General features: G+C 49.8%; 2 protein-coding genes across 2 annotated transcripts; both read left to right on the top strand.

Annotated features, from left to right (window-relative positions):
• The first annotated feature begins 513 nt into the window (after positions 1–513).
• On the top strand, positions 514–21,149 carry ADIG (adipogenin). The gene is made up of 3 exons (XM_082671307.1): positions 514–656; positions 4,379–4,508; positions 21,032–21,149. Exons 1-2 carry the CDS (start codon positions 530–532, stop codon positions 4,489–4,491), a joined length of 240 nt encoding a protein of 79 aa, XP_082527433.1. The 5' UTR covers positions 514–529; the 3' UTR covers positions 4,492–4,508; positions 21,032–21,149.
• On the top strand, positions 13,089–27,901 carry ARHGAP40 (Rho GTPase activating protein 40; the record flags this gene model as incomplete). Its single annotated transcript, XM_082670738.1, is given in 13 exon segments — positions 13,089–13,139; positions 16,250–16,313; positions 16,316–16,414; positions 17,940–18,031; positions 18,647–18,766; positions 19,094–19,247; positions 21,032–21,067; positions 21,070–21,211; positions 24,930–24,954; positions 24,958–25,068; positions 25,193–25,388; positions 27,808–27,875; positions 27,878–27,901. Coding segments are annotated over 13 exon segments (1,182 nt in total).
• Between the last annotated feature and the right edge of the window lie 11 nt (positions 27,902–27,912).

The following is a 27,912-nucleotide window of genomic DNA, read 5'->3' on the forward strand; positions in this document are numbered from 1 at the left end:
GTCTTGCCGATTTGGGAGATAAAGGAACAAGGTTCAAGTCTTAGAAGCTCTTCACTGAAAACCCTAATAAGGAGAGATGCAGAAGCTTCCAGATTAAATAACAGTCATTTACTGAGGGCCTTGCTGGCTCCAGAAGGAATATGTGACCTCAGATATATGAACACCCACCCGGGGGCAATTTGTATCCACTTTACTAACTTTTAGCAGCTTGGCGAGGTAAGGATTATTTCTGTTCTACAGGAGGGTCGGGGAGGTGTCACGTGAACCCACAGCATCTTACAAGGATTCAAACCCAGGCCAGGAAGCCTGAGCTTTTGTTCTCAGTCAAACTGTCCCACTGTCCCCAGTTTCTTCCCACTCGTCCAAAACAGCTCTCTCTTCAGCTGCCTGAAGGACCTTGTGGTTTCCTTATTACGTCACCCGTTCAGTCACAGTTGGGCTGAGAGCGGAGCGTGGCCCGGCCCGCCAGGTCCCCAGGGCAGCCCTGCCGGCCCAGCCCAGGCCAGCCTGGCCTAGCCACACACGCACCATGAAGTACCCTCTGGTGCCGCTGGTGAACGAGCTGACGTTTTCTTTCCTGGTGTTCTGGCTCTGTCTGCCCGTGGCTTTGCTGTTGTTCTTGCTGATCGTCTGGCTATACTTCTTACTCAGCCAAGGTGAGCTGCCCAGGCCCGGGCCCTAATCCTGGAGGCTGGGCAGGGCGTGGGATATGCTGGGAGTCCCCAAACAACTGCCGAGAGAGGGGCGTCCTTCAGGCAGAGGGGTTTCCTGCTGGCTCCGGGAAAGCATGGACTTGGTAGTTTAGCGTTTCTTAACCTGGAGTCCCAGAGTGAATCCTGAGTTTGGAAAACAATGTGTGTGTGTGCACATCTGGCCCTTCAGGGGCCACTGCTAGCATATAAGGTCTTTGGTACATATGAAAGTATTGTGAATGTGACTGCGAATTTACTTAAGATATTCTAGATAGAAGATAAAACGGTTTATTACTTTTGCGCTATAATATAAATATATTTGTGGTAAAATAAACTTGGAGCAGAAATGTACTTGGAATTGGTTATCGTGTATACAAAATTCATATTATTTCTGAAGAAGCAGTAGTCATGTACCACTGGTAATAGAAGCTATTATTATCAAAATGTGTATGTAAACTCTCTCTCTCTATATATACAGAATAGTGGAACTATAATTTTTGTGTGAAATATGGTGTCAAATGTAAAATGTATGTTTCAGCATGGCAGTAAATGCTTTCTGTTTTTGTGACCAATCATTAATTTAGAAGGAATTGAATCTTTATAATAAATAAATAAATACACATACAAAAAGGTGTCCCTTCAGGGCCACAGCTAGCACATAAGGTCTTTGGTACAAATCAGAAAGAGGTGGCCCCTCTGGGCAGATGAATTAGTAAAAGACGTCCCTTCCTGTGAATGCAGCCAGGGCACAAGGCTTGGTGAGCAGAGCGTGGGCTGGCTTTCAGCCCCTCTCGGCCCTCAGCCCTGTGCTTTTGCAGTCAGCAACCAGCTTGATGGGTACAGCAGCCTTCAGCATTTAGCAGGTGCCCAGAGACCACTCACACAGTTTCCTGCCCAGACCGCACATCAGGGAGGATCTGGGTTTCTGTGGGACACAGGATCACAGAAGCTGACCGACACCTGTCCTGAACTCAGCATGCCACCCAGAGGAGTGGGAGGCAGGGCGAAGCAGGCCTGAGGGAGGCTGGGAGCGGTGGGCCGGTGGGGACGGGGGACAGCCTGGCCACGTGGCAGGAATGACACTCTGCTCCTCAGGTGTCCCGTCTCCCCTGGCACTCCCATCACCTAGGGGCCTCTTCCTGGGGACTGCTTGACCTCCCACCTCCCGCTCAGCAGCCCCATGACCTTTGACCACCTGCGCAGGGAGGGCACTGAGTGTGCTGCCAGCTCTGCTCAGATGGTGCTCAGACAAGCTGAGCAGTTCACCCCCAACTTGCCCCATAATCTCACATGTAGGGGCCGGCAATTGTGCAATTGTTACGAGTTCCTGGCGAGAGCTTCCAGAAAATGTTTGTTTACCAGGATGGACGGCAGCCCTCCCTGAGGGCCAGTGTTGGGTAGAAGGCAGAACCCTTGCCTGCAGTGGCTATAAAATCCCGTTTCTCCAGAGTCTAGGGGATGTGGGCCCGGGTTTCAGCTTTGCCCCTTAATCGTTCATAACAGTAGCTTTTTTGAACACTGTGCTAGGCCTGTGCTAAACACCTGGTGTACCTTATTTCATTTAATCCTCAGACTAACCCTGTGAAATAATCCTTATCATACAAGTGAGGAAACTGAGGTTTGGAGAGAAGTTACCTGTCCAAGGCCACACCCTTAAGAGTGCCGACTGTCCAGTGTCTCACCTGGGCTCTGACACCTACCAACTGTGGGACTTGGGGCGAATCCTCTCTGAGCCCCAGTTTTCTCACCTACAAAATGGAGATAATAACGGTCCCTACCCTTTGGGGCTGTGGAGAGATGCATGTCAGGGGCCGGGTACCTGTACACACATGGCACATAGCAGGTGTTTGGAAGCTGAGAAATAATCCAGGCAGTGTCGGTTTTGTCAAGGTAGGAGGAAGTGTAGGCGTAGCTTTGGATGGGTTTTCCGGAAGGTGGGACACCTTCCCTGAGGTCCAAGGCACTACCCTCCTCCAGCAATTCATTCTCCTTGGAGGCCCATCTCTAAGCCATCCACAACCTGCCCTGTCTGACCCCGCTCTCAGACTTTCTCCTGAGAGGCTGTTTACCCACCGACATCTCACACGGCAGTTTGAAACAGGTCCTTTTGTTGATTTTGCATTGAAGAGAAACTGTCCTTAAAGTGAGGCAAGCAGCCCTTCCTCAGGGTCCCCGTCTTCTTGGGAATCTCAGTATTTCTGTGTTCTGTCTTTGTGCTGAGAATTGGCTCAAACCCAGGGTCTGGACCTGCCAGGGATTGGGGGGCTGGGGCTCGGGACACCCTGGCCTGGGGTTTTCTCTTCTGCCATGGATCTCTGGATTGGAATCAGTCTGGCCTGGAATCCAGTATGAACAGCCGTCAAGAGGAGCTCTGATTCCCCCCTCCCCACCCCCACCTGGCCTGGCTCAGCAGGGCGGTTTCAGAGCCCAGAAGGGAGAAGGTTGAGCAGCAAGTGCCACGTGGCCCACGAGGACGTGAGGATGCCAATGCGCTTTTCCAAGTGGAGGCTGGAGCAAGTGGGGGGGAGGGGGGAGCTGCCTGGTGAGATGGGTACAGAGGCAAGAAAAGATGGTTGGCAGCTGAGCCCTGGAGACGCTGGCCAGGGAGGGCAGTGCTGATCCCCAGCCTGACATAGGAAGGGAGGATGAAGCCTCCGAATTCCCTGCCTTTGGACAAGGGCCCCCATGGAACCGCATGGGACTGTGGAGCCAGGACCTGCTTTTGCGTCCAGCGCTGCCACCTCCCAGCGGCAGGAAAACCTACACGTGTTATTAGATGGGTACCTGAGCTTGCTAACACGGCATATCTCGGGAAGGCAAGGTAAGAAAAGAGGGAGAAGGGGGAGATTATTGTTTTTCTGAGTATACTCAAGTTGTTTCACTGGTTACAGAGAAGTAGAGGAGGTTGAAGTCAGCCCCTCAGATTTCAGACCAAGAAAAGGCCGAGGGGGTTTCCTGGTGGTCTAGTGGTTAGGATTCGGTGCTTTCACTGCCGGGGCCTGGGTTTGATCCCTGGTGAGGGGCTTTGGTGGGTGAAGGGGGCGTTCTTTTTTTTAAAAAAGGGATTCTACCATATACTTCTCTGCAACTTTCTTGTAATATACCATAGACATCCAGCAAGTTACAAGATACAGATCTAATGCGGGTGTTTTGCAAGCCTCATGACATGCCACACGTGAGTGTGCCACACTTCATCACCCAGACCTCTCATGATGGACACACACATGGTTTCCAGGGTATTTTAGTGTGTGTGCGCGCGTGTGTGTGTTTCACCATAAAACAGTGCTGTAAGGGAAACCATTGGACACATATACTCAGACATTTGTTAATGAATGAACTGGTGGATGGATGGATGGACAGGTGGGTGGGTGGGCTTGTGTCTCCTCGGTGACCCCTCCTGGACCATGCTCAATACAGTAGGTCATCTGCTCACCCCTAGGGTCCTTCCTCTTCTAGAAGATGGGTGTGTCATGGGCCAACCTTCTTTCTTGGTCCCAGCTCACCCTTCAAGGCCCTAAAGTCTTCCTGAGGTCTTGGGGCTGTCTCATCTGCCATGCTTCTGCCTTGGCCCCCTGGCCTCAGATAAGGCTGCAGGGGATGCCTGGGCCCTGCAGGGGGCTCCTTTAGCATCGAAAATAGGAGCTAGGATGTGACCACTGAAGAGGCCTTGTCTTGTCCCTCCACAGATTCAGAGGAAAATGACTCAGATGTTTGCTTTGATTGGGAGCCCTGGAGCAAAGTCCCCGCCAAGTTTTGCCAGAAGACGTTGCATAGCCAAGAGGAGGAGAGGCCCTGCTAGTGAGGCTATTCTGCCAGGTGAGGCCCCTCTAAGAGGTGGGGGACTGGAAACAGGAGCCTCAGGGCCTGCCCAAAGCCTAGGGCGGCTGCCATGTTGGAGCTCTGCTCCCTCTACCATGTTGGAAATCTTGCTGTCTCTGCCATGTCAGAGAACCTTCTGCCTTATTGTGTGGGAGACCTGTTCTTGCCACGTTAGAGGACCAGTCACCTCTGCCGTGAAGAGTTTCTTTACAAAGGCCCCCCCTACCCATTATCTCTGTGACCTCACCTCCGATCACCCTCCTTAGGGTCTTTGCACTGGCTGTTCCCTCTGCCTGGAACCCTTCTCCCCACACATACCTCACCTCGAAGGGTGCTGCTCAAATGTCACTTTTTCAGTGACAACCACCCTCCTTAATACTGTAATCTTTTCCCCACTCTGGCTCTGCTCTGTTTTTTTTTGCCATAGCACTTACTACCCATGACGTGCTCGATAATTGATGTCTCCAAAACATGCACAGCAATGCCTGACACACGATGGAGGCGCCATAGATATTTGTAAAAGGAAGGAGAAAGACGTGATAACAATAGTAACTAATAATAATGGCTGATATTCATTGAGTGTTTAATAGGTACCAGAGCCCGTGCTAAACATTCACAAGCTCATTTACGGAAGTCCTATGAAGAAGATATTATTTTTATCTTCATTTTACAGATGGGAATTCAGAGTGTCAGTGCAGTTAAATAATGTGCCCAAGTATCAGAGCTCTACCCTCACTGAACAGCGAGGACACCTCATCCATCCCAGTGGGATTAAATGCCATTTCCATGCCAGTGACTCCAAATGTATCTCACTCTAATCTCCCTTCTGAGCTCTATTATCTGTCCCCTCCATGCCTTTTCATGGCTAGAATGGGATTCTTAATTCCCTTTGCTACCCAACAAAGCGAAACACCGCACCCGATCTTCTGCCAGCTGGTCCGCATCTCCATGAACAGCATTGCCGTTGGTTGGTCTAGTTGCTTGAGCCGCGAGCCTGGGAGTCATCCGTCATGCCTTTCTTTTCCTCCCACCCACGTCCAGTCCATCAGCAAGTCCTAAATGCCATCTCTCATGCATCCACTTCTCTCTGTCCCCAGGGCCACCATGGCCTGCCCTACCCCAAGGTCTGTCCGTATGTCTCACTCTTGGAGCCCCTGCCTGTCCGAGTGGAGAAAGGAGGTGGTGGTGAGAAGCAGGGACCCTCACTTAACCTCAGTCACACTGACCTTGTCAGGTCATGACCTTGACAGTTGAAAAAGGAAGTTGAGGGCCCTTTCCCCAGAAAAACACACACCTGGACATGCACTCAGAGTTTTGTGCTCAGGGCCAGGTTCACAGGTTGTCACCTGTGCGGTTCCACAAGGTCACATGTTCAGAAGAGCCTCATGCTTTGTTTAATGTTCTGCTGTCACTGTCTTGAAATTCTTAATTTTTTTTTTTTTTTTTTTGGCTGTGCCACGTGGCTTGTGGGATCTTAGTTCCACGACCAGGGATCAAACCCTGGCCCTCGGCAGTGAAAGCCCAGAGTCCTAACCACTGAACCACAAGGGAATTCCCTTGAAATTCTTAGTTTTTGAACAAGGGGACCCACAATGTTCATTTTTTTAATGGGCCCCACAAATCACATAGCCCGTACTGTTTGTGTACAATTAATGGGGTAAGAAAAGGAGATATTCGGACTCTGATATAGAGCCCTTCCTGCCCCATCGTGGTTCTGTCTCCCTCTTACTCTTTCATCTCATTGTCACCCTAGATCCAATGTTCCACTGCTTCCCAGCCTGGTTTTCCCAGTCAGCGGGGCTGCAGCAGCGACCTAGGTGGATGGGAGACTTGCCGGGGAGGGGAGAGGACTTTGGCGAGTGAGGTGCTCCCCAGGGACCCCCGACTCGTCTCCTCCACTGATGGACACACGAACGCCTCCAGAGACCCGGCTCTTCTCCGTTACAGACCACCTCCCAGTCCCCCCAGGGAGGAGCCTGAGCCTGTGAAGACAGTATAAGCTGGCCCTTGGGGAGAAGCTGCCGACTGAACTCAGAGGCCCGTGAGGGCAGGCCCCTGAGAAAGCTGCTGGGCCTGACCAAGTCCACTCACTTGACAAGCTGTGCAGCCCGGGCCCAGCCCTGGTACCACCTTGAGCCATCCTGACCTTTGGGAATCTCTTTCCCACCTGTTCAAAGAGCTGGAGATCTTGCTCTGAACTTCTGTTCTCTAATTTCAAACTCACTGTATGTGAAATCAAGCTCAAAAATCACTCATCCTTTTTTTTTTTTTTTTTTTTTGGCCATGCCACGCAACTTGCAGGATCTTAGTTCCCTGACCAGGGATTGAACCCCGGGTCCCCGGCAGTGAAAGTGCCGAGTCCTAACCGCTGGACCACCAGGGAATTCCCTCAAACTCACTCCTTGATTAGTCTTCAGGTTGATTTTAATAACAAATATTAATTTTATAACTATGTACATTATCTACCATTTGCCTAGTTACAATAGGAAGAGCTCACCTTTAGTGGGTGCTTACTGTGTGCTAGGTGCTTCACGATGCATTTTTTATACACATGATTGTTTTTTCTTTTTTTTTTTTTTGCCGCGTTGGGTCTTCATTGCTCCACACGGGCTTTCTCTAGTTGCGGCGAGCGTGGGCTACACCTCGTTGCGGTGCACAGGCTTCTCATTGCGGTGGCTTCTCTTGTTGTGGAACACGGGCTCTAGGCACGCAGGCTTCAGTAGTTGTGGCACATGGGTTCATTAGTTGTGGCTCGTGGGCTCTAGAGCGCAGGCTCAGTAGTTGTGGCTCACGGGCTTGATTGCTCCGCAGCATGTGGGCTCTTCCCGGACCAGGGCTCGAACCCATGTCCCCTGCATTGGCAGGCGGATTCTTAACCAATGCACCACCAGGGAAGTCCCACATGATGGTTTTTAATGCTCACAAGCATTCTGTGAGGTAGGGTCTTTGGTTATTCCTGGTTTACAGATGGGGAAACTGAGGCTCAGAGTGGTCAAGCAACTTGCTCAGAGTCACACGGGTAGGGTTGGGATTTGAACCTGGACCCTGACTCTAGTGCCTGGTCCCTGTTCCACTGTGCCAGTTCTTCTCCAGGTTGGGGTGTTGGAGGAGAATATGGAGGAGACACAATGTTCTGACCTTTCAAGAAACCCCCTGTCCCTGTACCCCTGCTGGCTACAGGCAAGCAGCAGGGTTGATGGGCTGGAGAAGGGGACAGGCCCTCTCAGGGATCACCTGGATGTCATCTTTGTGTCCCCTCTTTCTCTCTCACCCCACATCCCACCAGCCACCGTAAGACTTCTAAACAAAGGCAAGAGAATGAGTCTGAATTATTAGCGCCTGAATTATTAGCTAGTCTCCTGGACTTTGTTCTCTCTGGCTCTGCTTTTTTCTGCCCTATTAGAGCAATCCATCCAAAACACAAATCGGAGCATGTCTCTCCCCACCACCCCCATCTTTCTCTCTCTCTCTCTCTGTCTCTGTGTGTCTCTCTCTGTCTGTATGTATGTGTGTGTGTGTGTGTGTGTCTCTCTCACACACACACACACACACACCCCTTTCTCCCCACACGCTTTGTCACGAGCTTCTGTCAGTGCTGTGCTTTCTGGGGGCTTTCCTGGCATCGAATAAACGCTTTTAATAACAAAAAGCTCCCCTTTGGCTGAAGCTCCCCCCGGCTGGCTTTGTCTGACATTTTCTCCAACTGCCCTGCTCCGTGCAATGTACCGTTTAGTGCCACTGCCCCTTTGCTGTCTGTAGGGGGCTGCTGGGGCATCGTTCAGCTTCCTGCTGACCCAGAAAAGCCACCAAGCCCCCCCCCGACCGTCCACCACCCGCCCCCAGCCATTCTGGAGGAGCCAGAGGAGCCTCCTGGGACGAGCTCAGGCCTTGAGGGAGGGTGGCCGCAGCCTGGCTCTGCAGGAAGAACGTCCGGCCGTGCTCCCGGAGCGGCGCCTGCAGTAGAAGGCGGGCCAGACATCTCCCTGGGGCCCCTGGAAGGCTAGCAGCTCTGGAGGATTGTTGGCTGTGTGTGTACGGGTTGTCTGTGGAAAGATGCCCTCCCTGCTTGGGTGGGAGGCTGAGACCCCCGGCCTCTGAGGGAATGGATTGAGGCCCCCTTTCTGGCATTTTGTCTGGTAAGGCAGGAGGGGTGTGTGTGTGTGTGTGTGTGTCCTTCTCCCTGCTGCCCAGATGACCCTGGTGGCCCTGGCTTCACCGTGTCCCCAGATCCCACGGGTCCTCATCGCCAGTCGGCTGGGGCGCTGTGCCTGGTACTGGGCAGACCTGGGCTGCAGGTACAGGAATCCCAGGAGAGGAGAGGGAAGGTTTGGGCCACTGGTGTCTCAGGGCCAAGCCCGAGGGCCGAGGGGACCAAGTTGAGTACCCATATGTGCTGGGGGCATGCATCATCTCACTTCATCCTCACCACACACTTGTGAAGCAAGAATTCCTCTCTCATCCTACAGATGAGGAAACAGACGCTCTGGGAGGTCAAGTAAATGGCCCAAGGTTACCGCCAAGGGGTGGAGTGGGTTTCTTTTTTTTTTGACTGCATGTTGAATCCATGCCCCCTGCAATGGAAGCATGGTGTCTTAACCACTGGACCACCAGGGAAGTCCCTGGAGTGGGTTTCAAACCTTGGTCCGTGAGACCCCAAACCCAGGCCTTTCCTGGGCCACACACTACCCTGGGTCACTGACTTTTGGATACTTTGAGATGTGAGTAACCCCCAATATGTGCTGTTTCCCCTTCCTCTGGATGAAGAGAGTATTAGGGACTCCAGGGCTTCTTTGGGGCTCAGGATTCAGGACCCCAAACTGTGGAGTCTCAGCTGGGTTAGTGTGGTCATCTCGACTGAGAACTGTCACCCCCTTCCCCCTGCTCAGTGTGCCTCTCACAGCAAAACCAGAATTTTTATTTATTAAAACAATGTCTTTAAATTTATTTTATTGATTTATTTTTTTGGCGCCGTTGGGTCTTTGTTGCCGCGTGCAGGCTTTCTCTAGCTGTGGTGAGCAGGGGCTACCCTTCGTTGCAGTGTGCGGGCTTCTGATTGTGGTGGCTTCTCTTGTTGCGGAGCACGGGCTCTAGGCGCAAGGGCTTCAGTAGTTGTGGCTCGCAGGCTCAGTAGTTGTGACCCGTGGGCTCTAGAGCGCAGGCTCACTAGTCATGGCGCACGGGCTTAGCTGCTCCACGGCATGTGGGATCTTCCTGAACCGGGGCTCGAACCCATGTCCCCTGCATTGGCAGGCGGATTCTTAACCACTGCGCCACCAGGGAAGCCCTAAAATTTTTATTTTTATTATTATTTTTGGCTGTGCTGTGCGGCTTGTGGAATCTTAGTTCTCCAAGCAGCGATTGAACCTGGACCCTTGGCATGGAAGCATGGAGTCCTAACCACTGGACCACTAGGGAATTGCCCAGATCAGAATTTTTAAAACGTCATTTCTCTTCGACTGTGATTACAGCATATTACAAACAATGTGATTCTGACAGAAATTCAAACAGTACAGAAGTATATGTGCCTATTTCCCAGAACCTACTACTGTTAAGGTTTGGACATATACCTTGGGAGAATGTTGTGACATATATAAAGCTGTACCTATATAGTTCTACGCAAATACAACCATGGTAGTGGTTGTGCCTTTAAGCTTCCTTTCAACCCTTAATTAATGTTATGGACATCTTTACATGTCAGTAACATAACGATCTAACTTATTCATTTTAATGGTCTCCCAGAATCCAGTTTTATGGGTATCCTTTCGTTAATTAGTTCCTGGCTAATTTAGACATATAGATTGGCTCCAATTTTTAACCATTCTAAGCAATACTGTAACGGACATCTTTGGGGATTTGTGTGGGTAAAACTCATTCCTAGAAGGGTAATTGTAGGTTTTAAAGGAACAGTTAGAGTCTTGATAGTTCCTGCCCAATTGTCCTCCAAAAAATGCTGTAGCTCAGAACACGCCTGCAGCAAGGGAGCCCCGTTGCTCTCCTCATTTCCACCTGAGGACCGGATTGCTGCCCCCGACCAGAGTTTCTAATTCAATAATTCTCCGGCAAAGACTGAGAATTGGCAGAGTAGATTCGCATATCCAAGTTTTCAAGCATCCAGTTTTAAATTTAAATTAGTTAAATAAAAATTCATTTTCTCAGTCATACCAACCACATTTCAAGAGCTCAGTAGCCACACGTGGCTAGTGGCTACTGCACTGGCCAACACAGCATAGAAAAGAGCCTGATTAAGTGACTCAGGCAGGGACAGGCTAGTGTTAATGGTGGGGAAAGAATGGATTCAGATCACTTCCTTCATACCTAAGGGCCTCCTGAAACCACAGTGCATACCAGTTGAGAGCACTAGAGCTGGGGCTTGCAACGTGGGTTCAAATCCTGGCTCTGCTGCTTGCCAGCTGGGTATGTATGGGTGGGTCATCTACTCCTGGGTCTGTTTCCTCATCTGTAAACTGGGGACAATAGTACCCACCTGTGAATATTAAACTGATGCCTGCGCGTGTCTGGTGATGGTCATGTAGTAAGTGCTCAGGAAACACTGGAAACAAAATGACAACAGGAAACAGTTATTCATGCTGAGCACGGAGGATCTGTGCACTTTTCTGCATATACTGTACATCAGTAAAACACTGAAAACAGAACAAGCAAAAAATCAGCTGTTAGTGATGCTCAGAACAAATATTGTGGATGTGCTGAGTGCCCTTGTTCTCTGGTGAAGTGGGGGACTCACTGCAGCACTGCGTCATGTGACCTTGGACAGTGACGCCATTGGAACTGTTAAGCTTTTATTTCATTTCTGTTCCTTCCTGCGTCCCATCTGACCTCAAAAAGTTCACCCAAAGAAATGATCACTCCCCTCTCCCTGCTTAGCTGTCAAAACGGGGGCAAAGGTAATGACTTTTGTTTTGGTTAAGTCACCACAGTTTTCAGATTGTCACGAAAACACCCAGAGGCTGGTAATTTCCAAGCAAATCACAAAGCAACTGAAGAAATCATGCTGTGCACCAGCAGGGGTTTCCAAACCGACACAGGAGCTTCCTGGACGGGCAGTTTTCTCGAAAAGCATAAATCAAGCTAAACGGCCAATTTTATAATTAACTGGGAATCAGTCTCCAGTTAAGCTTCTGCTCGGTAAAATTGGCCAAGAGGTTGCCCAGGGAGAACTGGTGCCCTGCCTCTTCCTTCGGGCACTGGCAGACCTGAGATTGCTTTGCTTTAGCACCTTCAAGGATGTTTCAGGATGGGAGGGTGGAGCTCAGCGTGTGGGCAGGACACTTGGGGGAAAGGCCCAAGCCAGGGCCTGTGGGTAAGGTGCTGGCGGGACAGGCCACGTGCAAAATGAGCATGGGGGCCCCTGTTCAAAAATTATTAAGAATTTCAAGATGGTGATAGCAGAGCACTAAACCCAGCATGGGCTCCTCCTAAGCCTGGGATCCTGTGAGATTACCCAGGTCAGACACCTGTGCTGCTGGTCCTAGCTACTGGATCACACCTCCAGAAGTTGGGGGGACATCCATGGGTGGGGTGTCAGGCTGAGGGCAAAATACAGCCTCAGAGACTCTAGGGCACAGGACCCCACAAGGCAGAAGCCAGGTAGACAGCAGGAGCAAAATTGGCCCCCTGATCCAGGCTATAGCAACTACGACAACAACAGAGAAAAATCCAATAGAACAATTCTGCGGGGGAGGCAATTTGGCAGGAAGTGTCAAAATTTTATGCAAACCCTTTGATTCAGCAATTCCACTTTCGACTCTCTTCCACTGCTACCTCTGCGCAAAGGTACAAGGTCATAAATACGAGGATGCTTTTTACTCATGATCTGGACCCGATGGAGGCAATCCAAGCATCTGTCAAAAGGGCATAGGTTAAAAAACCAAGCTACCTCCCCAGGTTAGGATATTTCAAATAAAATGCACTCTGTGGGTGAACTTCTTATGATTCGACTGCTCAAGATATTATCTAAGGCCCCGCTTTTAAAATTTCTTTTTATTGCTGTGCATGGTATCCACTTTGTTCTAAGCCCGGATCCCCACTGGGTGACTGCCAACACCTGGGGGCTACTTATTTTTTGCACATGTCTTCAGCAAGTTGTCTACATCTCAGAATTCCCAACGAAAGTCCTGAGCTGTATCTTCTTGAAACAATTCCTGTGGCTGGGGGAATGCAAGCAATGGTTCTTTTCTTTTCGGTTTTTTTTTTTTAAAACAATAGCTTTATTGAACTATAATTCACATATCATATAATTCACCCATTATAAAGTACACAGTCCAGCCGTCTTCAGTCTACTCCTAGAGTTGTGTAACCCTCATCACAATCGATCTTAGAACATTTTCATCCCCTTAAAAAAACGCTGTACTCATCGGCAGGCACTCACACAACAGTTCTTAATTCAAGCTTACCTGGACCTGCGTCTGTGACTAGGCTGTGTGTGTGGGGGGTGGTCACAGCTGCTATAATGGGGGATGCGTGGAAAGGTTGCTGGGGAGGCAGCCACAAGGCCCACCGCATCTGTGCTCCGCTCACTCGTGACGTTGTGATGTCCCTTTGTCCTCGTCTGGCCCCGAGATGCTGATGGCCTCCTGCAATACGCCTTCCTTACCTCGCCAAGCTCTTATTGTAAGACTGCCTTTAGTGCAGTAAGAGTGAGCCAGATCTCATGTAAAAGGGATACGGTGGCCAGGATTGGGGAAACCCCAGCCCTGGCCGGGGGGACAAATTATGCAAAGACACGGAGGTCTAAGAGATACTGGAGAACTTGCCAACTCATAACTGGAAAGCAGTGTTCACGTGGGGAAATGGCATATGATGAGGCCCACGTGTTTCTGTCAATGTCACATTTCTAGCCGTTCTTTTTATTTTTCTTGCTGTGCTATGAAGCGCATAAAGGTTCCTCACGGTCATAGGTTCTTTGTGGATTTACTCTTTTTCCCTCCTTGGAATGCTTCTCAATCTGCAAGTGCTATCGATATTCAGCCATTGTGTTAACATTTACCCAATATTTGGCCCACCTTTTTTACTTTTAACTTTTGTTCTTTTACATTACGTGTGTTTTCCCCAGCTTTATTGAGATATAATTGACATATAACATTGTGTAAGTTTAAGGTATTCAATGTGATGATTTGATACACATATATTTTGTGATTACCACAAAAAGGTTATTAAGATCTTTATCACCTCACAGAGTTAGCATTTGTGTGTGGTGAGAACATTTAAGATCTACTCTCTTAGCAATGTACAAGTATTTTAACTGTAGTCGCCATGCTAATCATTAGATCCCCAGAACTTACACGTTGTACAACTAGGAGTTGCCCTTTGACCAGCATCTCCCCATTGCCCCCACCAACCCCTAGCAACCACCGTTCCACTCTCTGTTTCTATGAGTTCTGTTTCTGTGAGCTGTTTTAGATTCCATCATACAGTATTTGTCTCTGTCTGAATTATTTCACTTAGCATAATACCCTCAAGGTCCATCCATGTTGTCACAAATGGCAGGGACTGGGGAGCAGGGAACTACAGTCGTTTATGCTCTTCTTTATTTTCATTTATCCTTTACTTCTTTGCTTTTATGCATTGAAAGTCCTCCCTCATCCAGCAAACTAACTATCCACCTACATGTGTTTTTCTAGTTGTGTTTTTTAAATTAATTTTGGTGTCTGGTGTGAGAGACCCACCTTCTTAGTTTTTTTCTTTTCCAAATGTTCAATTGTCCCAGTACAGTCCCAGACTCCCAGTAAAGTGCACAAATATCTACCTTGTACATCTTGATGTGTGTACCTATGCAACTACCACCAGATCAAGATAGAGAACACTCCCATCACCCCAAGTCTCCCGCATGTCCTTTCCCAGTTAATCCCCCCTCCCCCCAGGGTAACCAGGCTTCTGATCTCTCATCAGGAAGAGTCTTTCCCATGTCCTTGTGCTGCTGAAGGAAGAAGAGGTTCTTCATTGATCATATTTTGATGTGGCTGGATAATCCTAGGTAACATTTTACTGAGGGCTTCCCTGCCCCAGGAGTTGTTCCAGAGGCATCGTTCACATGCACTGGCTTGTTTCCTTACCTCACCCTACGAGATGGGTGCTGTCACTGTACTCCCACTTTATAGATAGAAAAAAGAGAAGTGAAGCTCAGAGGGAAGTGATGGAGCTAACTGAGCCCCCAGCAGCCTGACCCACAGCCTTCCAGATTGACCATTACTCCTCTTGCTTAGGAAATTTGTCCTCCACCCCCGCAAGAACCCCACTCCAATGTGAAAGCACTGTCTTTCCCTCGAATGGAATCTTCTTTTAAACCTTTTGTTTTGAAATAATCTTAGACTCACAAGAAGTTGCAAAAATAGTACAGAGTTCCCATGTATTCTTCACCTACTTTCTCCCAGTGTTAATATCTTATGTAACCATAGTTCCTCAAATAAAATTGTTAGATAATGACTTTCTATTCCTAAATCATCGGAGATAATTAATGTTCAACATTATCTTATCTTCTCATCTTGGTAATTTGATTTTCCCCACTCAGCTATGAATGATGATAATAATTAATGCTAAAGGGTACCACATATTGCTGACCTTTTACCGTGGATCAGTTATTAGACCAAGTACTTTGTATACATGATTGAATTTCATTCTGTTATGTTGACAGTAATTATCTATAAATAAACTAAAAAATAGTAACAGTTATAATGACTGAGTACTCAGTATATGTCAGGTGATGTGGTTTTTTGGCCACGTGGCTTTTGGGATCTTAGTTCCTCGACCAGGGATTGAACCCCGGCTCTCAGCAGCGAAAGCGTAGAATCCCAACCACTGGACCGCAAGGGAATTCCCTCAGGAACTGTGTTTTATACACTTTATCTAATTTAATATCCCCAACAACCTTGTGAAGTAGATGCTAATATTAGCCCCATTTTACAGATGAGAAACTTGACACACAAAAGGGTAAAATTACCCAAACTCACAGGTAAAGTCAGAATCCGAGCCCAGAAAGTGTGACTCCATAGCCCATACAACGAGCACTAGGCTGTATTATAGCCACAACATTATTACCGACAACCACAGCATGATTCCTTTCCATTCTTAGAGCACTCTAATGGGGCACTGCGGAATATTCTGGTTAAGTCTTCTGGTAATACTGAAGAAATCTGTCCCCCCCTCTCTCAGCAATTTTCACCTCCCATAGCAGGAATGCCTGCAGATCCCCACTATTGCCTCTAGATGGCGCAGTCTAACATCATTTATTTTTTCAATTAATATTCTGTCTTTACGCAGAGTGAGGAAGAGGAACATTGGAGCTGTGGGTGACACGGCCAAGCGTAGGGACAGATTGGGTGAGAGAGAGCAACAAAGGACCTGAATAGACACAATGAGAAGAGGGGTCACTGTGGGGTGACCACTTTTCTCCCGCCCTTCCTGTTGGGATGCAGGTAGTAAAAGCATCTTCCACTCACTGGGGCCTCTGGCACCCGAAGCACTTTACACCCCTTAGCCCACTTTACCATCGGAAAAACCTCACAAGGTAGGCACAATTTTATGATGACAAACGGGGAATTAGAGGCTCAGAATGTGACCCCATCAGTCAGCGGTAGAGCTTGAACTTGAACCTGGGATGGCGTCCTGAGCCCCTGCTCTTCTTCACTCTGCGCTTCCTCTTCCTGGTTGCCTGGGCGGATGGGGGAGCCTCAACGCACATACTGGTGCATGGCTTGAACGATTGTTTTTCCTTTTCTCCCTAGAAATTTAGGATCCCCAAGGGCAGACTTGGCCTGACTAGGGTAGGAGACTTGTCCTTACAGGATATCAGAAGGTCCCTGCCTTAGCCCTTATCGAGCTGACCACGCTCTGTGACGTCCTGGGCTTGGACCCGAAAAAGAGCAAGGCCGGCAAACGGAAGGCGACAGGTCAGCGGTCCCAGCGCATCAAAAACCCTGAGGCTAAAGTCCCAGCTTTCTCATCGAGGGAGCTGCCTGGGGAATGTTCCACCAAAACATGCTTAGCTGCGATATTTCATATATATATATATATATATATATAATTTTGCATGTGAAAACAATTCCTGCTCGTTGTAGGACATTTGGGAAATAGAGCAAAAATACAAAAATGCAATTCAGATATAAGCTCTATTAACTTTCAGGGTATCATCTTCCTTTTTGTTTTTCATGTGTGTGTATAGCCTTTTTTCACTAAATATTCTAGAATTATGGGCACTTCCCAGTCACTGTATCATTCAGCTATTGTCCCAGTAATGCTACATGATAAGAACCCCAAAACTCATGACTTAAAACAATTATTTACTCTGTTTGGGGGTGAACTGGGGGTCAGTTGGCTGATCTAGGCTGTTGGCAGGGTCTGGGTCTGCTTCGTATTTCTCTCATTCTCCTGGGACTAGAAGGCTATCTGGAGCCCGTCCTTATGGCAAGAGGGCACGAGAGGGCAAACCCTATCTCACCATGCATTTTAAACCTCTGTGTGCATCACAGAATCTACTGTTCCACTGGCCAAAGCTGTCACCTGAATGACCAGCAAGGAGTGGGAAAGTAATTTCTGCTTCTTTCATGGGAAGGATTGCAAATTCACATGGCCAAGGATATGGATACAAGGAGGGCTAATGAACTTGGAACAGTATTATCATTTACCACAACTATTAAACATTCTTTGAAAACATTATTTTTAATCAGGGCACTATTTCCCTCCTTGTGGATGTGATTTATTTAACCATTTCTTATTAGTGGACATTTATTATTTCATGATTTTCTATTATGAAACACAATCACTATGGCTGCACACACAACTTTGAATGCATCTTAGATTATTTTAGAATATACTTATTCAGTTCTTGGTATATATTAGCCTTCAATAGTGTATGAGAGTGTTCATCTCACTGCATCACTGCCAACATCACACACTGTGATTTTTTTTGTTTGCTTCTTCAAAGACAAGAGGATGGGGGATAAGAAAGACCAGGGGTAGGGGTTTCGCAGAGAAACATGTAGGTGGTTGAAGGGAGAAGGAAGGAAATTAGAGAAGATTGGGAAGGAGGAATTTGCCCAAGAAGACTGCAAGGCAGGATGGGAAATACATTTCTTCAGAACTCAGCCTGTCCTTGCAGACCTAGACCCTCTACCTCAGGCCATTGTCACATGTCATACCCAGCACTCCCTGGGGCTGCAGCACGTTTTCCTTTGAACATCTCTTTATCCAGCTGAGATTTTCTGCTCTGTGGTGCACCTAATGTTTTCATGATCACTGAGGCCAAAGGTTCTGTTGGAGAGATGTGGAGAATTTTTAGCTCGACCATCCTCCAGAGAGCTCAGTCCTCACGCAGGGAAAAGCGTCTGATTCTAGTTACCCACGAGATCTCGCAGGTTGGAGCCCAGCTGTCATTCCAGGAAGTGAAATGCCCCTTCTGCTCTTTGACTTCCGCAGAAACTTGCCTTTTCAGCGTGTCCCTCGACACCTTGCCAGAAGCCGACCGTAGATCCCTCCCCAGCACCCAGGTGCTGCTGGTCCTTCAAGCCGGAAGTTATCCCCAGATTGGGCTCATTTAGCCCATGAGAGGCTGGCTCTGGAGCCATTATTGGGAGATGTCTAGCCTGGGAGATAGGAGTGTGGACTATGGAATCAGGAGACTTGGGTTCAAATTCGGTCTCTGACATTTGGTAGCTGAGAAACTTGGGATGAATTTTTTTTGAATTTTTAACAAAGGAGTCTTTAATAATGTCTTAAACTTTAAAAAATTTTGCACAATCAAATAACAGAATTTAACATTCAATTGGAAGAGAGTCAAATTTTTACGGTTGACCCTTGAACAGCACGGAGGTTAGTCCACGTGTAACTTATACTCATCCTTGGGGTGAATTTTTAAACCTCTATGAGCCTTTCTTTCAGTATCTGCAGAGGAAGTTTAGAATAACAGCATGCTCCTTTTATTACGGATGAAATGAGATAAATGCACGGAAAGCTCTCAGAACAATCCCTGGCTCATGGCAGCGGCCAAGAAAGCTGTTCTCATTTTGAGGGAAATCTCCTCCAAACTCTCTCTTCTTTCTGGTTTTCATGGGAGACAAACACACATGTTTGAATCCCGGTTTCCAATGGTTGCTGGTTTAAACATTGGTTTCTTTCTCCCATAGCTGCTGTCCTGTTTGGAAGAGAGAGGGCTGGACACATCGGGCATTCTCAGGGTGCCAGGGTCAAAGTTATGGTTTGGCTTCCCCACTTCGTTGAGGCTGCGTCTCCCAGCACCCTCCTCCGTGCGTTAAGCCAGGAGAGAATCCGTTTCATGGTTTATCAGTGTTCTGTCTTTGGTATCTGTTTGGGTCATGGAATCCCAGGAAGGTTTGGAAGGGTGAAGTTGGCACAGTACAGCAGAGGGGTTGAGAGTGCGGGCCCTGGAGTCAGACCACTCACATTTATTGAGCTAAACCCTGTGCTGAGTGACTTACACACAGTAGGCCATTAGACTTACACACATCTTATCACCACTTTGCGGATGAGGAAACTGAGGCCCAGAGGAGCGGCAGAGTGACTTTCACTGGAGCCTTGAGCCCACTTCTCATCAGCGCCCCTCCTTCCTTCAGGGGCTGGAACACAAGCTGAATCACAACGACGCATCTGATTTGCTCCAAATGCCCCTCCAGGCACTGCCGGCGCCTCTGCTCACCACGGAGTACCTCCAGGCCTTCACTGTGCTGCCCAGCGAGCATGCCCAGCCCTTTGTGTTTGGGGGGAAGAGTGTCTGATGGCACTGGCCTTGGCTGGAGAGGGGAAGTGGTGGGAAGACAGGACTGTCCCTGTGACCTCGAGCTGTGAGTGCGTGCACATCTGACTATGTGTGTGCGTGCACGCACGTGTTTGCATGTGTATGGTGTACATGTGTGTCCATGCATGTGCTGTGTGTATGCACATGTGTGTGTGTGTGTGTGTGTGTGTGTGTGTGTGTAGTGTGACAGGGGAGGAGAGGAGGGTAAGGGTTTGCCCACCACAGTCCCTATCAGTCCCCCACTGGACCGGTTTTCTTCCCTTCACGATATCCATGGGGTCGAGCCTATTGGGTTTGTCTAGTTGTGTATCTGTGGGCACATGTGTGCACATCCGTCCGTCTGTGTGCCCCTCTGCAGACTGGCATGAATCACGTGGATCTCTCTCTGTTTATATCCCACATGTATAAGTTGCTGCCTGGACTTCCTCCCAATCCATGGAGAGTAAACACAGTCACTTCTGGTTTTCGCAGAAGAATAAAGCTTTCGACCTTGAGGGGAACCCAAGGATACGCTCTCTTTCTCTCTCTCTGTGATTCTCCAAAAAGCTTCAGAGCTCAGGCAGTCTGATCTCCACTCCCAAGCAGAAGGCAGGGACCCTGAGAAATCCTGTCCGATATTTGCTTCTCATATAGATGGAATCAGAGCCGATCACCGACAGCATCAAACCCTCTGAAACCCACTGGGAATAAACTCTGACCCCGTACCCATCTCATGCCCCTCTCTGTCGCCACCACCTGGCCAGGCTCCCCTGCTTCGATGTGCCTGTTTCTTTCCTTCTTCTGAGTGCCTGCACTTGCTGCTCTTTCTGCCTGGAAATTCACCCCTTTATTAGGCTGACTGCCTCTTGGCATTCACATGTCAGCTCAATGTCAGGGCTGGAAAGAGACCCTCCTGTCCTGGCAACCTGCCCACCCAGGCACCACTTGTTATAATACTCTGCTTATGTTCTTAGTACAAATCAGTGTTTGAAGCTACTTAGTTATTTCTTTGCTTGATATTGTCTGTCTTCTCCCCCCGAAACATACACTCCACAAACCTGCCTCTTTGTTTCCTTCACCACAATGTCCTGGGTCCTCGGACTGGAGCCTGGCACCTAAAAGATGCTTAAAGATATTTGCTGAGTGAGTGAATGAATGAATGAAGGCCACCCAGGATCTGAGGGACGAAACCCTAGGCACTCAGCCTCTGTGTCCCCCGCACAGCTGCTCCCCGGGCTCCGGCTGGCTCACTGCTGATGGGTGTGGTCTGGCTCTGGTGAACTGTTCCTCTGAATTCTACAACTCCAGAGATCCTGACCTCAGGCGTGGGACAGCTTTTCCTTTCCAGCCCTCAAAACACGAAGCTTTTCATTAAACCTTGTCTCCAGGAGCTATTCGCTTCCTAGAGGTGATGGCTGGTTCCTTGCCTTTCTGACCCTGGGCCATAGGTCTGAGGCTGCACATCTGGGCATGTGTGTGTGTGTGTGCACATGTCTGTGAGTGCATGTGAATGTGTGTGTGCATGCACACATGTGTGTTACTTTTTATTCACACAGTGCAGAGAGTGAACCTCGAGACCAGCACTGGCTGGGCCTCTATCTGAGCTACACTAGCCCGGGAAACAGTTCCGGGCCTTAGGAGGAAAGGTTTCCTGGCCGTTCCTGTTCTTTCCAGTTCTAGAATCTCCCCTCCTCGAGAAGGGGACTCCAACCCCAGGGAGGGATGGTTCCTGAACCTCCCATGGGGACGGGAGACCAAGCCCTCCCTCTTCCCGCAGACATCCCGGGCCTGACGCAGTGCCTGCAGGCCCTTCACTGTTCATCCAGATCCTCCCAGAACCCAGCAGGAACATCCGGAAGGAAAAGTTACCACGAGCTGCCTTCACTCTATCACCTCGGCCTACACCCAAAATAACGCCTCCAAATGTGCTCCTTCATTCATTCCACAACTATGCCAGGTGCTGGGGTGCAATGGTCACCAACCATGATGGCCAAGACTTTTTAAAAAAATAAATTTATTTAATGAATTTATTTTTGGCTGTGTTGGGTCTTCGTTGCTGTGCGCGGGCTTTCTCTAGTTGCGGCGAGTGGGGGCTACTCTTCGTTGCAGTACGCGGGCTTCTCATTGCGGTGGCTTCTCTTGTTGCGGAGCACGGGCTCTAGGTGCGCAGGCTTCAGTAGTTGTGGCTCGTGGGCTCTAGAGCGCAGGCTCAGTAGTGGTGGCACATGGGCTTAGTTGCTCCGGGGCATGTGGGATCTTCCCAGAGCAGGGCTCGTACCTGTGTCCCCTGCACTGGCAGGCAGATTCTTAACCACTGCGCCACCAGGGAAGCCCCGCCAAGTCTTTCCTGAGACTTTTTCCCTAAAGAAAGCAGATGGGTCCTGGAAGGAAATGGTGCTTCCCGGAGTGGGCACTGCGAACATTAGCGTTATGTGGTGTTAACAGGTGTCACTGGGAAAAGGGGCTCTGTATCCAAATAAGATGGGTCAACATTGAGTTAATGAAACAAAGTTAAGGATCATTCTTTCCTACAAGACTTCTCAGAGCCTTTGATATGCTTAGGCTTCCTGAGTCTCCAAGTGGGACTAGAGAATATAGCATTTTCCAAACTCAGTTGTTCACGGAACTCTTTTGCTGTGGAAGACATTGCATGGCACTGGTATTCTCTGGGGCACCCATTTGGGAAACACTCTTAGGGAGTTCCCATTGTGTGTTATGAGAGTGGGTGCTCAGCACTGGGGGTGGGGCTGGATGTAGGCTTCACTTAGCTCCCAGCACCCTCCTGGCTATCCTTGGGTCGAACTCAAGATGCACCTCTAGGGTGAGGCTGTGAGGAAACACCAGGTCTACTGGAATCCTTGTCTGGAGTAAACATAGGAGCCCCCGAGAGGTCTCTGTAACCAGGTAGTGCTGGGCTCAGGGGACCTCCTCTCCTTATGCCTTAGCTTTGGTTACAGAGACAGGCTCTTAGAATTTCTGTTCCTTTTTCAGTAAACTGAGGATAATAATAGCATCTTGAGAGATTGGGGAATTACAAGAGCTAACACATGAGGAATCATAGAGTAGAAGATGTAATACTTTTCAGTATTTTCCCTTCCTTCTTTCCATCCTTTCTGCTTTCCATCATCCATCCATCCATCCATCTTTCTATCTTTCCATTCCTTCCTCCTTCCCTTCAGCCTTACTGGCTATGTGGCCTTGGACACATTCTCCAAACCACAGTTTCCTTCTCTGCAAAATGGGTACAATAATAGAACCCACTTTATAGAGTTGTGAGGATTAAGTGAGAAGATGAAAGTATGTAAGGTGCTAACAAAGGGGCCATGAGTGCAAAGAATACTTAATACATTGTAGCTGTTTTCATCTTCCCCCTTTCTTCCCATTGTCTCTGCTTCCCTATTCTTTCCTTTGCATCCTGGGCAGATCCAGACTTCAGAAGAAGGAGCTGATGTGAGGCTCTCCAGGAAAAGACCCACTTCCTGGAGTTGTGGTCCTTTCCTGCCTGGGAGCTGTGGTCTGAGCCAGATGTCTCAGTAACATCTGGGGGAGCAGGGAAGTGGGAAGGTTTGGATCACTTTTTGAGGAGCAGGAAACTGAGACACGGGTTGTGGGATGGGCTGATGGCAAAGCTGAAATCAAAACCCCTATTCCAGTCCCTGGCTCTTTCCAGTCCCCAGGTTGTGCAGCATGACGTTCTGGAAAAGGTAGGGAGCACCAGGGATGTGCTGAGATTTGAGGGAGGTTCTGTGTCCGCCTCCAGGCACTGCTGGAATTCTTCCCAGTGGCCCGGGAGCCGAGCAACAAGATGATGCTTTGGAGCGTTTCCACGGAGATGACACCTCATCTGTTCTAAGACTTGATTCTTTCTGGCCAGGAGGCCCCTGCCCTCCAGGATTGTGGGTACTGTCCTTTCAAATCCCCAGTGGTATGTCTTGCGGGACCTTTGCTGGATCCTACGTGTAGGCCAGAGTCTTCTTTCTCCCCCTGCCTTCGCATCCAAGAGGGGTCTACACTTTCTGTCTCCACTGCCGTCTGATGTACCCCAGGTTACGGGTGTTCTCTGAGCCCCCGCAAAGATTCCTTCACATCAAAGCATTAATGATGCTGAGGAAGCCCCACCCCTGAGACTCAGGAGCACAGGGGCTGCCGAAGAGAGAGGCCGGAGTCAGGTGACCAGGACACCCCCGCCCCACCGTGAGCCTTGCCCTGAGTGACAGTCCAGAGCAAGAGGGAGGGGCAAGAGTAGGGAGAGAGACCCCTCTGCGGTCTACCTGTGGTCACACGCCAAGGCCCGTGGAAGTTGAGGGTGGGGCCGGAGCACAGAGAAGACCCGGCCGGCACCCCCATGACTGCAAGGTAGCACCGCCACCACTGCGTGTGAGGCCACTCCACGGAGACATGCAGCCTCCTCCATCCGTCTCTCCGTTCGTCCTTTCATCTAGTCACCCATCCATACACCTCGACCCATCAGCCCACCCACCCACCCATCCATCCACCCCTCCACGCATCCATCCATCCACTCACCTTTGGCCCCTCCCTTTCTCTCTCTCACCTTCCTGCTCTCCCTCTCTCCCTTCCTCCCTTCTATCCTTCCCTTCATCTCTAAAGTCATAAGATAGTTTATTTTTTTAATTCCAGAGACCCACAAGTGAAGCTTTCTGACTGTTTCCAGTTTCTCCCCCCTCCAGACTCAGGCAATCTTCTCTGTTCTAAACGTACCAAATACCAGCTCATTCTCCAAACTCATCCCGCGCTGCACGCCTCCGCGTTTTTGCTTGGGTACTTCACTCCGCCTGGGATTCCCTTCCATTCTAGAGAGAGCAGAAAGCTGGTACCCTCTGCTTATCCTTCAAGACCCGGTTCAAAAGTCAACTCTTCTGCTGAGAACTCCCACCCTTTCCCAGCACAGGTGCCCTCCTACACACCCAGAGTCCCTTTCTTCTCTGTGCTCTTTCAGCTCTCTGGGCTAATGGGACTACTAAAACATTTTTTATTGTACGCTGTATTTTAAATTCAAGAAATACCTTAATGACCTCTTGTAAAACTTTCAGGCAACACGGATGTAGATAAAGTAAAATAGGAAGATCCTCTTCCTCCCCCTCTCATATGTGTCACCTTGTTTGGGTGTCACACAGCCAGTAAACAGAGGAGCCCAGAATGGAACCCAGTCCTGTCAGAGTCCAGGGCACATGCCCTTTATTATCAGGGTCCATGGAGTCTGGATTCTCCTGACTGTCTGCTGGGTTCTGATTCGACAGAGGGGTATGGGTTGATCCGGGGGTCTTTGGGGATCTGCCAGTGAGGGCTGGCTGGGGTTCTCAAAGCCTTAGCCCACTGCAGGTGTGTTCTTGGGGACACCCCTGCTTGGGTAAGACAATGAACACCTGTTCCACAGCAGGTGCAGTACCCTCCAGCCTCTGTCTTGGGAGATCCCTGTCAGGAAGCCCAAGGGTGGGTTCTGCTCTCAGAGTCCCCTACTCCATGGCCCCCTTTAGGGACTAAATGGCCCCCCTCCTCCCATCAAACTAGTGCGTCAGCCCCAAGTTCAACAAATACATATTGCCAAGCTCTGTTTGAGACGCTGGGACAGAGAAGAGGCCCCAGTGACCCTGGCGGCTCTGCTTCTCACCCCAGCAACCCGATGCCCCTGCTAAGACTTGATTCTTTCTGGCCAGGTTGCCTTTCTTGGTGGCCCAGGTGTGAGAACTGAACGACAGCATTCGCTGGTGCCCCCAGCTCTGCGATGGGGGACTCAAGACCTGGCTGCGAAGGATGCACGCAGACAGGAACAAGGCGACGGACGGCCCCGAGTTGGTAAGTGAGCCCTGTACCACTGCCCCGCCCCCACAGGTGGAAGAAGAAAGGGGCAAGGGGTGGCGGGAGGGTACCTGGTGGCCGTGCCTTCGCATCCTCTGCATCAGCCGGGACTCACGACTAGGCTGCCGGGAACGGCGCTGCCGACTGTGGCCACCAGGGGGCGTCCCGGGCCCGTCGCAGCGAGAGAGGAGGCGGGGTCTCAGAAACGAGGGAGGTGACGCGGCTGAGCAAGGAGGAAACGGTGGGGCGGTACGTGGTCTTCTGGAAGCTATTACCGCTGCCTTACTTTCAGGCAGCACTTGTGTGCTTTGCCAAGGGTTAGGAAAGTGGGGTTTGCTTTGTGGGGTGTCGAGTGATTGGGGTGGGGAGGGGGGCAGTAGAAGAGAGGGGACTTCTGAATATACAGTTTCCAGGAGGAGTCCAGAACGGGGAAGTTGGCAGTGTCGCCTTGTGCATCATGTGTATTTATGTAAACCTAGATGCACGCGTCTGGAGGTGCCCTGCACGCACTCCTGTGTGTGTGAGGGTGAACGCATGTGCACACATGTTTCTATAGCCTGTGTTTATGTATGCACGCTTTGGGGGACATTGTGTATGTGGACATATGATCCGTGCACAAGCAGCTGGCGTGGGTGTGTTGTGTGTGTGCATACTGTATTCTGAGTTCAGGCCACCTTCCCTTACCCCTTACAGGAGCCTCTCCCCTGCAGGGAACAGGGTGCTGGTGCAGGGAAAGGTCAGCCCCTCGGAGCTGAAGGCCATTGAGGGGAGTTGTGCCTGCTGTTGACCATTCCCTTTCTGGGGTGGTCGGAGCTGGGTTCTCCAGCCTTCTCAGAGAACTTCTTGGCTCCAAATCGTAATGGTGATAGCCATGATTCATTCATTGATTCATTCATTCATTTCACAGCTATTTAATGAATGCCTATTCTAGACCAGGTACCATGTGGAATGCTAGAATCACAAGGAAAAGAACAGACAGGGGCCCTGGACCTACAAATTCACAGCCCTGTGGAAGACATAGACATGAGTCAAATAGCCACAAAGTAAATATCAAGTTACAAGCTGTATTAGGTTGTATAAGAAATACAGGGAACAATGTGAATGTAAAACAAGGCACCTGGTATAGTGTGGGAAATGAGGTAAGGCATCTAGGCACCAAAAACTGCATGTGCAAAGGTCCTGAGTCAGTGTGGCCAAAGAGCTGGAAGAGAATCCATGGGGATGATCTGCAGCTGTCACTCCAGGATGTAAGAAACAGCTTGAACTCTCAGGAGCCTCCTTGATGGAATTGGCACAAAGGACTCTTGGACTGTTGGTCCTTAGCAAGTGTCTAGTCCAGTTCCTCCTTGTACAGATGGGAAAACTGAGGCTCAGAGAGGGAAAGGGCCTTGCCCAGAGCCACACAGCAAATTGGGGACAGACTTTGGAATTGAGCTCAGGATATCTATAAGTATCGTATGATAATCATATGATACTTATATACTAATTATAATTAACATACATACTCATACAACATTCATAATCCATCTTGACTCAGAATTTGCCCCTCACTGCAGGCTCTTGTCCTCATCTGTCACTCATCCCACCACTTCCACAGCTTCCATTCTGATGCCCAGCAGGAGGGGGCCTTGTGGCAGGCGACCCATGGCTGGCCCTCCCCTAGTGCCGTCCAGCTGCCTCTTCCCTGCCTCTGGGTGCTGGGCTCCTTCCTGGGCTCCAGCTCTCTCGGGAGGGTCCGTATGTCTCATCTCCCACCTGTGACCAAAAATCAGTGAGGCCGCCCCTTCCAGTCCTGGGCTCCATACGCAGTGGTTGTTCTCGCTGCCTCTAGAAGAGCCAGTGGCTTGCTTCTCTCTGTCTTACAGCAACAGTTCCATAAAGTCAGCCCGCATCCTCCTCCACGGAGTCAGAGGGAATATCAGTAAGTTTCCAGTGGGGAATGAGTCTCAGCCCAGGTCACTGGGAGCTCTTTGACCTTGAGGGCTCACTGGACCCCTCTGCGGGAGACCAGAGTCCACCCTGGGATGAATCTCCCCTTCAGGCCTCTGTCTCCTGTGAAACCAAGTGGAACCCTGCTGTGAGGTCAAGAGTCAGCTTGTGCACGCCTTAGGATTCCGTCCTGGAGTTTGGAGTTTTGCCTGGAGCTGGCATCAGACACGGAGGGGGCAGAATTTTTTGTTTAGTGTGACAGTTGTCAGTACCTCTAGTGAAATTGATGCTTCTGGGCCAGCCTAGCTGAAGTGGACCTCCTCCCGGGCCAGTGACCATGGATTCCTTAAGGAATTCTGTAAACATGTGTCCAGCTCTGAGAGTCCCCCAGCTTTGTGGGGACCGAGGATGGGCAGCTGTCCTCAGCTGCATTCCCTGGAGCAGTGATTCTCAAACTTGAGTGGTGCATCAGAATCACCCCTAGGGCTATTAAGACACAGGTGGCTGGGCCCTGAGAATCTGCATATCTAACAAGTTTCCAGGTCCTGCTAACGCAAAGACCACACTTTGAGAGCCACCAGCTAAGGAGCAGAGGCTAAGACAAGGCTTTGGGTGTAGTGATGCTTTGAGGGAGGGTCCTCAGGCAAAGCCTTACAAGGGAGGGAGGGAAGGAGGAGAAGGGGTGATGTCCAGCCGTGGCCACAAGGGGGCTCTGGAGCACAAATTGCATCAGAGTGGCTCCCTTTGGCTGCGGGGAGAGAGGCTGGTCTTTCCTACCTCAACCTCCTTCAACCCTGCTTCCCACAGGTGAGCGTCGCCTGGACCCAGATGTCCACCTTTTAGATCTGTACCACACCAACCCCCATGGCGAGTGGGGGTCATCATACAGAACCCCACCTAAGCCCCTGGGCT

Source organism: Grampus griseus (assembly GCF_964374135.1).
Source record: "Grampus griseus genome assembly, chromosome: 14".
NCBI lineage: Eukaryota > Metazoa > Chordata > Mammalia > Artiodactyla > Delphinidae > Grampus > Grampus griseus.

What these genes read in the sequence shown, in the direction of transcription:
- ADIG (XM_082671307.1), top strand. Translation starts at nt 530, where the DNA reads ATGAAGTACCCTCTGGTGCCGCTGGTGAACGAGCTGACGTTTTCTTTC. An exon ending in ATACTTCTTACTCAGCCAAG is followed by an intron (nt 657 to 4,378) that starts GTGAGCTGCCCA and finishes GTCCCTCCACAG; the next exon opens with ATTCAGAGGAAAATGACTCA.